At 43.5% G+C, this 18,267-nt stretch overlaps 1 protein-coding gene across 3 annotated transcripts in view; it reads right to left on the minus strand.

Annotated features, from left to right (window-relative positions):
- The window catches only part of MALT1 (MALT1 paracaspase), a 139,711-nt gene that overhangs the window by 13,165 nt on the left and 108,279 nt on the right, over window positions 1-18,267 (minus strand). For all 3 annotated transcript variants that reach the window (XM_073584803.1, XM_073584802.1, XM_073584801.1), the window contains 4 exons: window positions 15,058-15,084; window positions 13,327-13,350; window positions 10,000-10,203; window positions 964-1,141 (listed from right to left, as the gene is read on the minus strand). In XM_073584803.1, coding sequence (XP_073440904.1) covers window positions 964-1,141; window positions 10,000-10,203; window positions 13,327-13,350; window positions 15,058-15,084 — 433 coding nt within the window. The remainder of the gene's footprint in view (window positions 1-963; window positions 1,142-9,999; window positions 10,204-13,326; window positions 13,351-15,057; window positions 15,085-18,267) is intronic.

Consider the following 18,267-nt stretch of genomic DNA (forward strand, 5'->3'; position numbering starts at 1 on the left):
GGGAGGAGGAAGAGGAGAAGGAGGAAGAGGAGGGGTGCTTCTTTTAATTAATTTTGACATTTTTTTCCTCCAGTTGGAGGAGTGGTGGAGATGATGTTCTTCTCTGACACTCCAAGTGGTTAAATGTGTTTTTTAGTAATATATTCTATTTAATAGGTAAATCCCTCTGGGGCTGCAGTGTAGCCTAGACAGGGTTAGCTGTAATGGCTGGCCCAGATTAGGGAGTAGTAGCTGAGAGTGCCAAGTTCACGAAATGACAAGTTAGTTAGAGGAATCGAGGGGAAGTGACAGCAGCGGTCACAGGCAATAGGCTGCTAGGGACAGCGTGAGCTTGTTACTCCAGGCAGTGGATTGCCAAAGAATCCTTCCATGTGAGTCCGTCTGTCGGCGTTGGAACCTCGAGATGGATATCAGGTCCTTTGAGTGAACTAAGCATGTGGAACTGCTGGGAAAGATGGACTCAAAGCCTCAGAGGCGGGAGATAATGGAATACGGGTGCACTATTTGTGGTGGAGAAGTATTCCTAGTGCTAGAGGAGTTAGCAAGCTGGATGCTCTACCCATACCGAGAACTAGTGCTGGAGTTATGTCAGGTAGCTGTGGGAAAGACTGTAATCCGCTGGGCCTTATCCTATATGTATGATTGTACTGACTGTAAGCTGCCAAGTGAAAGTTTGACTGTTTTAATGAATTCAGTGTCCTCTGGATTGAGTGCTGCAAAGGTTCTGGAATATGAAAGCCTGGAGCCAGTGGAGGTCTATAGGCCACAGGTAAGTGTGATGCCCCCGACACATAGCAGCACACCAGGACCGGGACACGTTTTGTCTGTGGGGTGCCGCAGCGCGCAGAAGCAGCAGCTCACCCACGATTACCTTGTTTGGAAACCTTACACAGCCATTCACATTTTGGCATCTTTTTTGCTTTTTCTTAGGATGACGAGCACAAGAGATTAATATTTCCTGACCTTTTACGGCACATGTCTAGTAGAAACACGTTGAGTCCGGTTTCTTTCTCCTGCATCAGCTTTAGGATGCTATGGACACACAAGCAGTGGGAAGATCCGTAAGGTTTCGGAGCGTCGATAGGAACCATGAAGCTGTTTCCATAGTTTTCATAACCATGACCGGCGTAGTACAACAATCCTGCGAATGAGAAGTCACATATCGTATCTCATTGTATTACTGTGTCCAGTGCAATAAAAGGCAATGGAATAATAAAGTTTTATTAGTTATTGTACAAGAGGGAGGAGGTGACCTGTGACATCACTTATTATGAGTGATGGATCCTGTGTTATCTCCTTTATATTTAGGTGTTATCAGTCATTGTTCAGGAGGAGGCGGAGGTGAGCTGTGACACCACCTATTCTGAATGGTGGATCCTGTGTAATCCACGGTATATTTGAGGAGTTATCCATCATTGTGCAGGAGGAGGAGGTGAGTTGTGACATCACCTATTGTGAATGATGATCCTGTGTTATCAACTATATATAGAGGTGTGATTAGTCATTGTTCAGGAGGAGGTGAGCTGTGACATCACCTAGTGTGCATGGTGGATCTGTGTTATCTCCTTTATATTTAGGTGTTATCAGTCATTGTTCAGGAGCAGGCGGAGGTGAGCTGTGACACCACCTATTCTGAATGGTGGATCCTGTGTAATCCACTGTATATTTGAGTGGTTATCCGTCATTGTGCAGGAGGAGGAGGTGAGTTGTGACATCACCTATTGTGAATAGTGGATCCTGTGTTATCTACTGTATACAGAGGTGTCATCAGTCATTGTACAGGAGGAGGAGGAGGTGAGCTGTGACATCACCTATTGTTGTTGCTGGATGCTGTGTTATCTACTATATATAGACGTGTTATCAGCCATTGTACAGGAGGAGGAGGTGAGCTGTGATATCACCTATTGTGAATAGTGGATACTGTGTTATCTACTGTATACAGAGGTGTCATTGTACAGGAGGAGGTGAGCTATGTCATCACCTATTGTTATTGCTTGATGCTGTGTTATCTACTGTATATAGAGGTGTTATCAGCCATTGTACAGGAGGTGGAGGTGAGCTGTGATATCACCTATTGTGATTGGTGGATCCTGTTATCTACTGTATTCATTATACAGGAGGAGGAGGAGGTGAGCTGTGACATGACCTATTGTGATTGGTGGATCCTGTGCTACTTACTGTATATAGAGGTGTTATCAGTCATTGTACAGGAGGGGGAGGTGAGCTGTGATATCACCTATTGTGATTGGTGGATCGTGTGCTATCTATTGTATATAGAGGTGTTATCAATCATTGTACAGGAGGAGGAGGAGGAGAGCATTGTGAATTTTGGATGCTGTTTTATCTAAGGCATATGGATGTGTTATCAGTCATTGTAATCTTGGACATGTATGAGTCTATTATTAGGTCTAGTGAACAGTGATAAGAGTTCTAATTTTTTTAATTAATCATTTTAACGTAAAACTTAATTTAAACAATTAGGTAACTTCTTAATGACACATTCTCTTTAGGGCACTCATTAAACATTTCCCTCAGACTGTTCCACCATTTTGGTATCACACTAGCACCAGCGGGCCATAAGTTACGTCCCATTGATGATACAGGCAGCTGTGCCCGCACAATGGACAGCAGATGCAACTGTAGCACAGCGCGCATCTCCCTAAAACCAACTATGTCTCACCCTACGAGTAATATGACATTTCTTTTAGCAATTTACACATTTTTTTTTTCATTTTTTGATCAATTTAAAAAAAAATTCTCTCTACTGAAACAAACTTGAAGGTTTCCATTAAAAGGAAAGAGCATACCATGATCTGGACTCATACATTTTATTTCCCATCAGCGTAAACAACAAAGTGAAAATTAATATTACGGTATATCACCACATCGTGGGTTAGTCAATCGCTTACTGACAACTACATTGATCAGCAGATAAAATTATTACAAAAACAGGAAACTACAATCTGAAGAAAATGAAATAAGTAGGAGAAACCTCATGTAAAGGGGAATTTCGTAGAACACCTACACACTGACTTGTGTTACTAGTAAAATCTTATTAAAGGGTTATTAAGAAAAATCATAATGTGGCCTTATAATAATATGTGCATATATTCATTTGTGCCAGTATAATTCAGTTTTAAATCTACCCCATTTTGCGCATATCACCCCGCTAAGGATGCACCTCCAAGTTCTATTGGTTTAGGGTCGCAGTAAGGCACCTTGACACTTACGACCTTTATGATTCCACTGCTTTTGGTCGAGCGTGCGCACTGCGCAGTGGTGCCTCCCTCAGCTGGATTTGTGCTAAGCATCCAGCAATGACGTAGAGTCTATTCTACCTTTAGAACACACTGTATGCTTCTGTAAAGTACCCTACCTGACCGATTTTATCATCTGCCATCTACATCAGTTTAGCTTCCTTTGTGTTTTACATCATTGTTGGATGGTTTCTATCAGAGCTCAACTCTCCTGCACTCCTTCACAACAGATCTTGTAATAAAAGGAAAGTGCAGAGCTGAGCTGTCTTGGTTGCCTGCTGCTGCCCAATCATTAATGTGAAACTTCAAATGCTGCTCTGTCGATGCATATGGCAGAAGATAATCCTCTGCGATATGCATCAATAGTGCAAAATTTTCAGTTTCACATCACTGATCTGGAGGTCCCTTCCAACTCTACGATTCTATGATTCTATGATCTCTCAGCAGCAGGCAACAAACACACCTCAGGCCTTGCACTGCCTATTTATTACAAGGTATGTTGTGGAAGAGTGCAGGAGAGTTGAGCTCTAATAGAAACCATCCAACAATGATGTAAAACACACAGGAAGTGAAACTGATGTAAATGGCACAAGGTAAAATCAGTCAGGGAGGTCTCATCTTTATTGCAAACATTAAATTTCCCTACACTGCCCCCCACAGGGAAAATTAGACATTGCACAGAATCTATTGAAATCAATGCAGTGTTTGTGCAATTGATCTGTGCGATATCTTCTCCTCTTGGGATTGTCCTAGTAGTGGACAACCCCTTTAAGTGCCCCTTCCACCCTTACAGCTTGGCAGAGGACACAATCCGATCAATGATGCAGCCATGCCACTGGTTCGAATTATCAATCAGGAACGCACCAGTCTCAGCCAGCAGAGGAGCGGTGCCCTCCTGAAGAAAGATCTTAAGAACAATCATTTATTAGATTTCTAAGATGTATTAGATGATGTCTAAACCAGATAGCCCATTTACGACTCACTATAACGGGCTTGTCATTGGATTGATTCTATGAAATATAAGCAGGATTTGGTTATATCATGTCATTATTATTTTTATCATTCAACACTTCCCATGGGAGATACATACAGTTGTGGCCAAAAGTATTGACACCCCTGCAATTCTGTCAGATAATACTCAGTTTCTTCCTGAAAATGATTGCAAACACAAATTCTTTGTTATTATCTTCATTTAATTTGTCTTAAATGAAAAAAACACAAAAGAGAATGAAGCAAAAAGCAAAACATTGATCATTTCACACAAAACTCCAAAAATGGACAAAATTATTGGCACCCTCAGCCTAATACTTGGTTGCACAACCTTTAGCCAAAATAACTGCGACCATCCGCTTCCGGTAACCATCAATGAGTTTCTTACAATGCTCTGCTGGAATTTTAGACCATTCTTCTTTGGCAAACTGCTCCAGGTCCCTGATATTAGAAGGGTGCCTTCTCCAAACTGCCATTTTTAGATCTCTCCACAGGTGTTCTATGGGATTCAGGTCTGGACTCATTGCTGGCCACCTTAGAAGTCTCCAGTGCTTTCTCTCAAACCATTTGCTAGTGCTTTTTGAAGTGTGTTTTGGGTCATTGTCCTGCTGGAAGACCCATGACCTCTGAGGGAGACCCAGCTTTCTCACACTGGACCCTACATTATGCTGCAAAATTTGTTGGTAGTCTTCAGACTTCATAATGCCATGCACACGGTCAAGCAGTCCAGTGCCAGAGGCAGCAAAGCAACCCCAAAACATCAGGGAACCTCCGCCATGTTTGACTGTAGGGACCGTGTTCTTTTCTTTGAATGCCTCTTTTTTTCTCCTGTAAACTCTATGTGATGCCTTTGCCCAAAAAGCTCTACTTTTGTCTCATCTGACCAGAGAACATTCTTCCAAAACGTTTTAGGCTTTTTCAGGTAAGTTTTGGCAAACTCCAGCCTGGCTTTTTTATGTCTCGGGGTAACAAGTGGGGTCTTCCTGGGTCCCCTACCATACAGTCCCTTTTCATTCAGACGCCGACGGATAGTGCGGGTTGACACTGTTGTACCCTCGGACTGCAGGGCAGCTTGAACTTGTTTGGATGTTAGTCGAGGTTCTTTATCCAACATCCGCACAATCTTGCGTTGAAATCTCTTGTCAATTTTTCTTTTCCGTCCACATCTAGGGAGGTTAGCCACAGTGCCATGGGCTTTACACTTCTTGATGACACTGCGCACGGTAGACACAGGAACATTCAGGTCTTTGGAGATGGACTTGTAGCCTTGAGATTGCTCATGCTTCCTCACAATTTGGTTTCTCAAGTCCTCAGACAGTTCTTTGGTCTTCTTTCTTTTCTCCATGCTCAATGTGGTACACACAAGGACACAGGACAGAGGTTGAGTCAACTTTAATCCATGTCAACTGGCTGCAAGTGTGATTTAGTTATTGCCAACACCTGTTAGGTGCCACAGGTAAGTTACAGGTGCTGTTAATTACACAAATTAGAGAAGCATCACATGATTTTTCAAACAGTGCCAATACTTTTGTCCACCCTCTTTTTTATGTTTGGTGTGGAATTATATCCAATTTGGCTTTAGGACAATTCTTTTTGTGTTTTTTCATTTAAGACAAATTAAATGAAGATAATAATACCAAAGAATTTGTGTTTGCAATCGTTTTCAGGAAGAAACTGAGTATTATCTGACAGAATTGCAGGGGTGTCAATACTTTTGGCCACAACTGTACTTTTACAATATGAGGGAGTGAGATCACTTATAGTTTGCATACCTAGTAAATATTGCTGTCATGGTCGAGCAGTCACTAGCGTAGTGTGCAAATTCAAGAATCAATAATTAAAAAAAAGGAAAAGGCGAGAACAGAACAATTGTACAACCAAAGCAGAAGGAAGCAGAATATTATCAGTCTACTGTATCTTGCAAAGCAAAACCACAGGAAGCAAGGGTGGCGTCGAGAGACACAATGCACATGACACCACAATGATTACAGCACGTGGTACTGTACATGCAGAGAGATGTAGATAGATAGATAGATAGATAGATAGATAGATAGATAGATTTAATTTGACTGGATTTTGGTTCAGGATTTAGGAGCAACCAAAAGAGTCTGGGTGGGAAAGGTTATTCCCACAATCCAGCCCTGGACCTACAGGCCTAATAACAGCAGCTGGGTTAGCTCAGCAGAGTGGTATTTGGGCTGAACAAAACTGTTTGTCTGGTGAACGCATGTAAAACTGCTTGGCCTAATTCTGCCTGTTATGCCAAGATTGGTTAGGGCTGCTTCATTTTACTTTGTTCATTGTACCTGAAGAAAAGACTATTTAATTGATGCATTTGTACTGAAGGAAGGCTGTTTTCATTTTGGAGCTATAAAGTTTATGATGGACAATAAACGTTTTGCTGTTTTGATATGAAAGCTCTGTGCATGTGCGTATCCAAGTGGTTGCCAGAGAGCTGAAACCCTACAATTGAATGCGGGTGTGAGGTACCAAAGAGCACAAGTGATTACAGTTTAAAGACAATGTCTTGGGTAAAGGCAGTTACAACATTGCAAAGACGGGGAGAAGCTTGTTAAGCAAATGGACCAGACCAATCTGCAGCGGTAGCAGCAATGGCAGCAACAGCATTAACAGCAGCAGCAGCAGAAGGCCCCCCAAAAAAATCAACAAACTCCTGATCCAGCAGTTGCAACAACAGCATCAGCAGCAGATGGCTCTCTTGGTAGAAACTGTCTTGGTAAGGAACAAGGCACCTCTCGCCAGCCAAAGTGGTGGTAGCCATGTTAGGTGAAAAGTACGGAAGGCCTTGCAGAAAATGATCCTAGAGGATGACGTTGAAGCTTTCCTGACTTTCTTTGAGAAGGTGTCAGAAAGGGAGAAACTGACCACAGAGCAATAAGCAGAGCTCCTACCCTCAATATCTTACTTTGGAACCGCAGAAAGTGTTCTATGAACTTGCTGTGCAGGATGCCAAGGAGTACTGCAAGCTGAAGGGGGAGATTATGGCATGTTTGGACATAACCCTGGCAGTCAGAGTGCAATGGGTGCACCTCTGGCGCTACCAAAAGCACAAGCCTCTCCGGTCCCAGATGTTCCACCTATTGCAACTGGTGCAAAAAATGGCTGCAGCCTGAGACCCGCTCTCCGGCACAGATGATGGAAAGACTACTAGTGGACTGGTTTATCCACTTTGTGCCTAAGTCTGTTTAAAGCTGGGTTGCCCAAAGAGATCCCCAGAATGAAAATGACTTTGCGAACTTTGTGGAAAGAAACTTGGCTGTTGATAACTCCCTGAGCAAACAAGGGACCTGTCCCTGGGGTCACCTTTCTGGGATATACAACAGAAGGGGCCCAAGTCCAAGGCTGAGCAGCGCATTAAGATCCAGGAAGGGTCAGAGCTAGTTTCAAGGGGTACATCTCATGCCATTTTCTGTTGGAGGTCATACAGTAGCCTATTGTCCGAGGAACTTTTCCGTAGGCCAATACTTGTAATTTTTTGCACATTCTGCGTGCAGTGCTGCTCACCCTGGTGAGTGCCCTCAGCTGTGCCATTGTGATGGTGAACGGTGTGATTGTGAGTGTGGACTCAGGGAGTTTAGTGTCCCTATTAACTGTCACACTTCCTCATCTGCAAGTCCCTGGGAAGAGAGTGGGTGTAAGGTATATCCTTGGAGACATCAAGAACTATTCCATGACCCAGGTCGACATACTGTACATACAGACTGTGGTTACGTGTACCACCAAGTAGGAATTGTCGAGGACTTATTGCATGCTATTGCATCAGGCGAGATTTTTCTTTTTTGGGGACTTATGGTGGTTGGCCTCGGTAATGTAAAATCTGCCAGTAACACTTAGTTACTGAGAGAGTTTTAATTTTACTGGGTTTTGAGTACGGGATTTAGGTGTTTAGCTGGGAAAGGTTATTCTGACAATCCAGCCCAGGGCTTACAGGCCTAATAACAGCAGCTGGGTTAGCTCAGCAGAGTGGAGTTTGGGCTCGAGCTGAACAGAGGTGTCTGTCTGGTGAACGTGTTTAATACTACATGGGATGATTCTGCCAGAAATACCGACATTGATGTGACTGCTACATTTACTTTGGTTATTGTACCTGAAGAAAGGACTATTTATGTTATGCATTTATACTGAAGGAAGGCGGTGTCTATTTTGGGGTTATATAGTTTATGAGGGACAACAAACCTTAGGCTGTTTTGATATAAACGCTCTATCCAGCCCTACAATGAATAGATAGATACAGCTTTTCTCACCTCCATAGACATTATTGTATTTGCAGAGGGGAAGACTCCATAACATCCCCGCTCTTCTGGGAAGGATTTCTACAAAATTTTGGAGAGGATTGTGAGAATTTTTGCCCCTTCATCCAGAACAGCATTTGTGAGATCAGACATGATGTTGGGAAGAGGCCAGGTTCACAATCTCTGTTATATGTGTTGGAAGGTGCTGAAGTCCAAACTCTGTGCGATTGGTCATGTTCTTCCACCAAACTCCCCCAATCATGTCTGTATGAACCCAGTGCACTGGGCACAGTCATGGGAAACAGAGAAGTGTCTTCTCCAAACTGTTCCCACAAAGCTGAAGGATACATTTGTCCACAAAGTTTTGTGCTGAAGTATTAAGATTTCCCTTCATGGGAACTAAGGTGCCTCGACCAACTTCTGATAACAGCCCATAGTATTATCCTCCTCCACCATCTGTACAGTGGACACAATGCAGTCGGGGGGTAATGTCCTCTTTAACCAAACCGAGACTCCTCCATCAGATAGAGAAGTGTGATCTGTCACTGCACAGAACACGTCTCCTCCAGAGTTCAGTGGTGGTGGCTTTACGTCACTCCGCCCGACACTCGACATTGTTCTTGGTGATGTACGGCTGCATGCAGCTGCTCGGCCATGAAGCTCCCGGCGGGGGCACAGTGTCTGGGCTGATGTTATACCAGAGGAGGTCTGGACTCTGCAGTTATGGAGTCAGCACTGCGGTGGTGGTGACTAATCTGCCCTCTGCTCCTCAGCAGTCGGCCCTCTGCTCTGTAACATTATGGGGTCTCCACTTCGTGGCTGAGTTGCTGCGGTTCCTTCTACTTCTCAGTAACATTACTCACAAGTGATAGGGGAAGATTTAGACGAAGAAATGTCATGAACGGACTTGTTACCCAGGTGGCTCCCATTGCAGGACAGCGCTGGTATCAGTGAGCTCTGCACCACCGGCTGTTCTGTCACATTAGTAAAGGTAGACAACATGGGGGGGGGGGCGGATGTTATATACTAGGGGGGCGAGGGGCCAGAAGTTATAAACTGGGGGCAGGTGGGCCTGATGTTATACACTGGGGTCAACAGGGACAGATGTTACATACTGAGGGGTTGGGGTCTCGGAAGTAATACACCAGGGGCAGAGGGCCGGATGTTATACCCTGGGGTCAATAGGGTCGGATGTTACATACCAGGGGCAATGGGACTAAATGCAAACCTAAATACAATGATTAAGACATGTGGCCCAGTACTTGTAATGTTTGTCACTTCATTCAAGCCATGAAAAGACTTTCCAAGCAAATATGTATCTCTAGGATATAGAACAAGAAACACCAAAAAATAGTCTGTAAAAAGAGGATTACCAGGCTGCATTATGCTCCTTGTCATTACGGGATACACAAGGTTAGTTACAGTGGAGCTGACCGTCCCCGCAGCATACATGGAGCTCTGTGTACAGCCCATAGACACATCCATATGATGCTTCTTACCATAAACGCCTTTGTCCAGTAATAGTAGGAATTCGTTCACCGTGTTCCTCATTTCCACCTCAGTGAGATCCAGCAGTGATACCACCTTGAAGTCAAGTTGTCGCAGCAGGTTTGTAAGTTCATATACATCCACCATCGGGGCTTTGAGCTGAGAATGGTTCTTGTAGGACATGTTCCCGATCAGCAATGCAACTTTGTCCGTTGCTGGAAAGATACACAATGTGATTATTACAATAGGTCACACTGCAACATGGAACATGTAATCCTGGGCACAGTGTAACAGGACACGTGCTACACGTATCCTGCTTACAGTGTGCACCGTCCAGCCTCTGCATGCCTGGCATAGGAGGTGCGATAATATTACTAGACGACGTCAGCTATGCCAAACCTCATACAACATAAATCGGTGCAGGTCTGCTCTGCTCATAGTGAGATTGGGAATAGGTAACTTTTTTTTAGTTTGGGGGCATCATACTGTGTGGGGGCATCATACTTTGTGGGGCCATCATACTTTGTGGGGCCATCATACTGTACGGGGGCATCATACTGTGTGGGGTCATCATACTGTGTGGGGTCATCATACTGTATGGGGGCATCATACTGTATGGGGGGCATCATACTATACGGGGGCATCATACTGTATGGGGGCATCATACTGTACTGGGGCATCATACTGTGTGGGGTCATCATACTGTGTGGGGGCATCATACTGTACGGGGGCATCATACTGTGTGGGGGCATCATACTGTACGGGGGCATCATACTGTACGGGGGCATCATACTGTATGGGGGCATCATACTGTATGGGGGGCATCATACTGTACGGGGGCATCATACTGTATGGGGGCATCATACTGTACTGGGGCATCATACTGTGTGGGGGCATCATACTGTGTGGGGGCATCATACTGTACGGGGGCATCATACTGTACGGGGGCATCATACTGTACGGGGGCATCATACTGTGTGGGGGCATCATACTGTATGGGGGCATCATACTGTGTGGGGGCATCATACTGTACGGGGGCATCATACTGTACGGGGGCATCATACTGTGTGGGGTCATCATACTGTACTGGGGCATCATACTGTGTGGGGTAATCATACTGTATGGGGGCATTATACTGTACGGGGGCATCATACTGTGTGGGGTCATCATACTGTATGGGGGCATCATACTGTACGGGGGCATCATACTGCATGGGGGCATCATACTGTACGGGGGCATCATACTTTACGGGGGCATCATACTGTATGGGGGCATCATACTGTGTGGGGGCATCATACTGTATGGGGGCATTATACTGTATGGGGTATGGGGGCATCATACTGTACGGGGGCATCATACTGTGTGGGGTCATCATACTGTATGGGGGCATCATACTGTGTGGGGGCATCCTACTGTACGGGGGCATCATACTGTGTGGAAGCACTGTTGTGGTATAACACTGTTTGGGAGCAATGTGGTCCATCATACTGTCCGTGCGAGTGACTTTGGGGGCATCATATGTTTAAAGGGCACTGTGGAAGCTTTATAACATACGTGGGCACTGTAGGGGCATCATACCGTGTGGAGGCATCATACTGTTTGGAGCAAAGTTGGAGGTATAGTCACTTTAGGGGCAGCATATTATGTCAGGTTAATGGGGGCCATCATGCTATGTGTGGGGTTGACTGTGGGGGCATTGTATAATTTCAGAGGTACTGTGGAAGCTTTATAACGTGCAGGGGTACTATAGGGGCATTATGCTATGTGGGGGACATCAACCTCTGATGGCAATGTGGGCCATCATACTGTGTTAGTGGGTGACAGTGGGGGCATCATACTGTTTTTGGGGCAGTGATAAAGCTTATTGGTGTGTGGGGGTACTGTAGGGGCATCATACTGTGTAGAGGCATGATACAGTCTAGGGTGATTTAGGGGGCATTATTCTGTTGGGCATTGTGCAAGCTTTAAATGTGCAGGATTAATGTTGGCAAATTATACTATGTGGGGCTATCATTCTATTTGAGGGGCACTGTTGGGACATCATACTGTGTTGGGGTCACGTGGGGGCATCATACTGTGTGGGGGGCACTGTGGGGACATCATACTGTATGGGGGCACTGTGGGGGCATTATACTGTGTTGGGGCAATGTGGGGGCTCATTCTGATTGAGGGGTACTATGGGGGCATCATACTGTGTGGGGGTCATGTGGGGGCATCATACTGTGTGGGGGGCACTGTGGGGACATCATACCCCATGGGGGCACTGTGGGGGCATTACACTGTGTTGGGGCAATGTCGGGGCTCATTCTGTTTGAGGGGCACTGTGGGGGCATCATACTGTGTGGGGGTACTGTGGGGGCATTATACTGTGTTGGGGCAATGTGGGGGCTCATTCTGTTTGAGGGGCACTGTTGGGGCATCATACTGTGTGGGGGACACTGTGGGGCATCATACTGTGTGGGGAATTATACTGTATTGAGGGCAATGTGGGGGCTATCTTTCTGTTTGACGTGCACTGTGGGGAGATCATACTGTGTGGGGGGGCATTGTGGGGGCATTATACTGAGTGGTGGGCTCTGTGGGGGCATCATACCATGTGGGGGTACTGTGGGGGCATTATACTGTGTTGGGGCAATGTGGGGGCTATCATTCTGTTTGAGTGGCACTGTGGGGGCATTATACTGTGTGGAAGAATGCACTATGGTGTGGCATTATACTGTGAGGGGGGCACTGTGCTGGGGCATTATACTGTGTTTGGGGCATTGGAAGTGAACACTATACTGTAGGGCCTCATACTCGTCCCTCTTTCCTACGTTGCACAGCTGAGACGTATGGCTACATGTAATCTCAAAACCAATCGTCATATAAAATACAACTAGCATATAAATATACAAAAGTGCACACTTGTAAACTCATACATTTTTTATACCCATCTTTTTCAGAGTAAAACATAACAAAACATATGGACACACTTTATATCTAAATAGAATGACTCTTTGGACTTAGCATAGTCATCAGCATAGTCATCAGCATAGTCATCAGACATTTGTCATAACAAAGTAATATAGTGATTGTAGGAGGAAAGGATTGTGCAAGCACAGAGACTTGTGCACTGAGACATATTTACATGGAGCCTTGTAGTATGTGAGTCACTGTACGGGCCATGTGCACAGGACTGGCTGCCATTACCTGCAATCAATGGCATCCGGCCACATTTGCATGATCGCTACTTTCCGATTCTCCTGCACTAATACAATAGAGTTTTACATATGAAGATCTACAAATGCTGCGGACTGTGGAGCATATACTACAGTGTGATCTACAGAAAGATATCTTACCAAAGAGGGGCTCGTCAGTGTCTGCTGCAAAACAATAAGATATAGCGTGTTAGATTTAAATATTCCACATTACAAAAAAAATTATGAAGAAAAAAATAAGAAAGAAAGAGAAAAGAAAATAAGGGAAAAAGAGAAAATAAAAAGAAACTAAAGCCGGAAAAAAAAGAAATCCAGAAGAAAACAAATATAGAGGAAGTTGAGAAAAGAGGAAGAAAGAAAAGAAACTAAGAAATCAAGCAATGAAAAAGATTTTTGAAAATGAAAAGAAAAAGTGAGGTACAGAAAGAAAAAGAAAGAAAATTGAGTCAGGAAAAGAAAGAAAGAAAGAAAGAAAGAGAAAAAGAGAGAATAAGAAAGGAAGAAATGAAAAAAAGAAAGGAAGAAACTAAATAAAGGAAGAAACAAAAAAGAAAGGGAAAAACAAAAAAGGAAGAAACAAAAAAAGAACAAGAAAGAAAGGAAGAAGCAAAAAAAGAAAGAGGAAAAAAGGAAGAAGCAAAAAAAGAAATAAAGGAAGAAACGAAAAAAGAAAGAGGAAGAAAGGAAGAAGCAAAACAGAAATAAAGGATGAAACGAAAAAAGAAAGAAAACGAAAAAAGGAAGGAAAAAAAAAGATAGAGAAGTCTAGAAAAATAAAGAAAGCGAAAAAGAGAGAGAGAAAATAAGAGAAAAGAGGGAAGAGAAAATAAAATTAAACTAATGCAGGAAAGAAAGAAGTCAAAAAGGAAACAAAAACAGAGGAGGTTGAGAAAAGAGGAAGATAAAGAAAAGAAACAACTAAGAAATCAAGCAAAAAAAAAAAAAAAAGAGGAAATTTTCAAAAATGAGTGAAAAGATGAGTGAGGTACATAAAGAAAAATAACAAAATAATAAACGGAGATAGAAAAAAGCAAGAAAGGAAAAGAAAGTAGAGGGAGTTGAGAAAACCAAGAACAAAAGAAAGACAAAGAAAAAAAGATACTGATACAGCGTAGTATTACACACCCATTTCTAGCTCTCCCTCCCTGTACTGATTGTGGGGCACATAGTATAGGTGTAAGTGCATGTAACAGCTTGTCTTGTCTACGAAATTCTGTTTTCTAAGTGCAGAAGCTCCTATGTGATGAAATAGTTCAGGCAAGTTTAGAAAACTCTCTGGATTCGACCTCTATTACATGTTCTCTTACAGCTTCTCCTTTACCGTGTAGTCTGGGTTATGGTCGTCAGAGTCACCTCACTACTATTTGAAGGTGAAGTCATTAAAGGAAACATGTCGGCACATTTATTCTACCCTAACCGTGAGCATCATGAAATGGTGATAGGCAAAGTTTAGGTGTCATTTAGTCTTAATATCTGTGGTGGAGACATAACTATAAACCTGATTCTGTCCCCGGTTATGGCGGGATGAACCTGCTGACAGCTCTGTGGTACTGCCAGAGCCCTAGATGAAGCAGATTAATAGCGCTATACACAGATGATGCTCTGTATGATGCCCTCCTGGAACCTCCTGATGTTTGGGGAAGAACTGTCCCCTATCACTTCCCGGACACTGTAGTAATCTATCGGCATGTCCTGGCCAGTTGACCACCATTCATTGCCTTAGACTCCACTCTTTTATGTACTGTCTATACAGGAAATACAAAAAAAAGTGAACTTTCCATTTATTTTCCCCCCCGGAAAATATTTTAAAAAAGTTCTAAACTTAGATAGAAGTTCCCCTTCGAGATCACAACGGCACAAACTGCAACTTACCCTTGACAATGATGTCACTCAATTCATCTAAAACAAAGAGAAGAGCATAAAATTGTTAAAAATCCCAAAACATCAGATACACCGAATAAAAAAAAATGTGATTATTGTGATAATTTTACTCTTCTTTTCATATTTGCCAACAGCCTCAACTTTGACGGGTCCGTCCTGTGATTTGGAACTCAAAAGGGAAAAAGTTGAGTGTCCTCTCGTAAGGGGGATTGTTTTGGGGGCAAAAACATTTTCCTTTTTTTTTTTTACTTTTTACCAGTTTTTTTGTTTTTAATGAATGTTCCTTTTTTTTTTTTTACAATCGCACTTTGATAGAAGAATCCCTTAATGCTAAGCTGATCCCAAAGACACAGTGATCAGCTGTGATCTGTGAGGAAACCTGGCAGGAAAGTGATTAATTTCCCTGCAGCGCCACCGCTGGAGAAGTGAGGCATAACACGGTTACAATTGATAATACTAGATAGTGTAGGTAATGCTGAGTCCTCCAGAGCTTTGGTCTCTGTGTTTTAGTGACTGGTGGAGGTCTCAGCACCCGTAACTCCACTGATCAAAACTTCTGATATGTGAACATTTTTTTAAAAGTTCAGTTACATTTTATAGGGAAACTGTCACCACGTTTATGCTACTCCATCTGACATCAGCATAATGTAGGAGCAGAGACCCTGATTCCAGAGATGTATCACTTACTGGGCTGCTTGGTGTCATTCTGATACAATCACAGCTTTCTCTGCTGCAGACCTAGCAGAGCTGGTAATGATGAGCTGTGTATAACCCCACCCACACCACTGATTGGCTGCTTTCTGTTTACACTGCGCATAGACAGAAAGCTGCGAATCAGTGATGGGGCGAGAATTGCACAGAACAGGAGGACTATTCGTCAAGAGACATCAAGTCCTGCTGATAATCTCATGCTGATAAAACACTGATTGTATTGAAACATGCAGCACTCTGTCTAGTAAGTGATAAATCACTGGAACCAGTGTCTCTGCACCTACAATGGGGAAAAAAAGTATTTAGTCAGTCAGCAATAGTGCAAGTTCCACCACTTAAAAAGATGAGAGGCGTCTGTAATTTACATCATAGGTAGACCTCAACTATGGGAGACAAACTGAGAAAAAAAAATCCAGAAAATCACATTGTCTGTTTTTTTTTCATTTTATTTGCATATTATGGTGGAAAATAAGTATTTGGTCAGAAACAAGCAAACAAGATTTCTGGCTCTCACAGACCTGTAACTTCTTCTTTAAGAGTCTCTTCTTTCCTCCACTCATTATCTGTAGTAATGGCACCTGTTTAAACTTGTTATCAGTATAAAAAGACACCTGTGCACACCCTCAAACAGTCTGACTCCAAACTCCACTATGGTGAAGACCAAAGAGCTGTCAAAGGACACCAGAAACAAAATTGTAGCCCTGCACCAGGCTGGGAAGACTGAATCTGCAATAGCCAACCAGCTTAGAGTGAAGAAATCAACTGTGGGAGCAATAATTAGAAAATGGAAGACATACAAGACCACTGATAATCTCCCTCGATCTGGTGCTCCACGCAAAATCCCACCCCGTGGGGTCAGAATGATCACAAGAACGGTGAGCAAAAATCCCAGAACCACGTGGGGGGACCTAGTGAATGAACTGCAGAGAGCTGGGACCAATGTAACAAGGCCTACCATAAGTAACACACTACGCCACCATGGACTCAGATCCTGCAGTGCCAGACGTGTCCCACTGCTTAAGCCTGTACATGTCCGGGCCCATCTGAAGTTTGCTAGAGAGCATTTGGATGATCCAGAGGAGTTTTGGGAGAATGTCCTATGGTCTGATGAAACCAAACTGGAACTGTTTGGTAGAAACACAACTTGTCGTGTTTGGAGGAAAAAGAATACTGAGTTGCATCCATCAAACACTATACCTACTGTAAAGCATGGTGGTGGAAACATCATGCTTTGGGGCTGTTTCTCTGCAAAGGGGCCAGGACGACTGATCCGGGTACATGAAAGAATGAATGGGGCCATGTATCGTGAGATTTTGAGTGCAAACCTCCTTCCATCAGCAAGGGCATTGAAGATGAAACGTGGCTGGGTCTTTCAACATGACAATGATCCAAAGCACACCGCCAGGGCAACGAAGGAGTGGCTTCGTAAGAAGCATTTCAAGGTCCTGGAGTGGCCTAGCCAGTCTCCAGATCTCAACCCTATAGAAAACCTTTGGAGGGAGTTGAAAGTCTGTGTTGCCAAGCGAAAAGCCAAAAACATCACTGCTCTAGAGGAGATCTGCATGGAGGAATGGGCCAACATACCAACAACAGTGTGTGGCAACCTTGTGAAGACTTACAGAAAACGTTTGACCTCTGTCATTGCCAACAAAGGATATATCACAAAGTATTGAGATGAAATTTTGTTTCTGACCAAATACTTATTTTCCACCATAATATGCAAATAAAATGAAAAAAAAACCAGACAATGTGATTTTCTGGATTTTTATTTCTCAGTTTGTCTCCCATAGTTGAGGTCTACCTATGATGTAAATTACAGACGCCTCTCATCTTTTTAAGTGGTGGAACTTGCACTATTGCTGACTGACTAAATACTTTTTTTCCCCACTGTACATCATGCTGAAATTAGAATACATAGCAAAACATGCTGACAGATTCCCTTTAAAGCGGTTGTCTCATCTTCTTAAAGATAAAAAGAAGCAATTTATCTGTTATTATAAATCCTGTCTGTTCATAAGAACTTAAGGATTTCTAATTTTCTAGTTTACTGCTCATTACCTAGGTTACCAGCCACCTTTTTCTTCTGTTTATCACTGGTGTGCGTTTTCCTAGACAAAAAAAGCGCAGCACTCACAAGCTCTATACTATAGAGCTTGTCAGCGCTGCTCTAAAACTGGCAAGGATCTAGCCAGCTACAGTGTCCCTGTGCTTCTCCGATAATGCAGAGGTAAAACTGCTTCTACTTGCAATACTGGAAATTGCACATTGGAGCAACTGTGCCGCCGGACCATGTTGTCAATCTTCAGGAGCGTGCTGCTCCCCGGGAAGCAGGAAGCCGGGAGGCAGGGGAGCGGTGCTAACTTTGAGACAGAACGTGGGACAAACCCTTTAAGTCCTGCAGACTGAGAACTTATAGGGCAGTAACAGCTTTATGAATGCAGCTCTGGATGTTGTTAGAGCATTAGTGACTACTAGTACTAGCAAAATATC

This window comes from Dendrobates tinctorius, unplaced genomic scaffold (assembly GCF_039654945.1).
Source record: "Dendrobates tinctorius isolate UK_male_01 unplaced genomic scaffold, ASM3965494v1 ptg000085l, whole genome shotgun sequence".
Classification (NCBI taxonomy): Eukaryota; Metazoa; Chordata; class Amphibia; order Anura; family Dendrobatidae; genus Dendrobates; species Dendrobates tinctorius.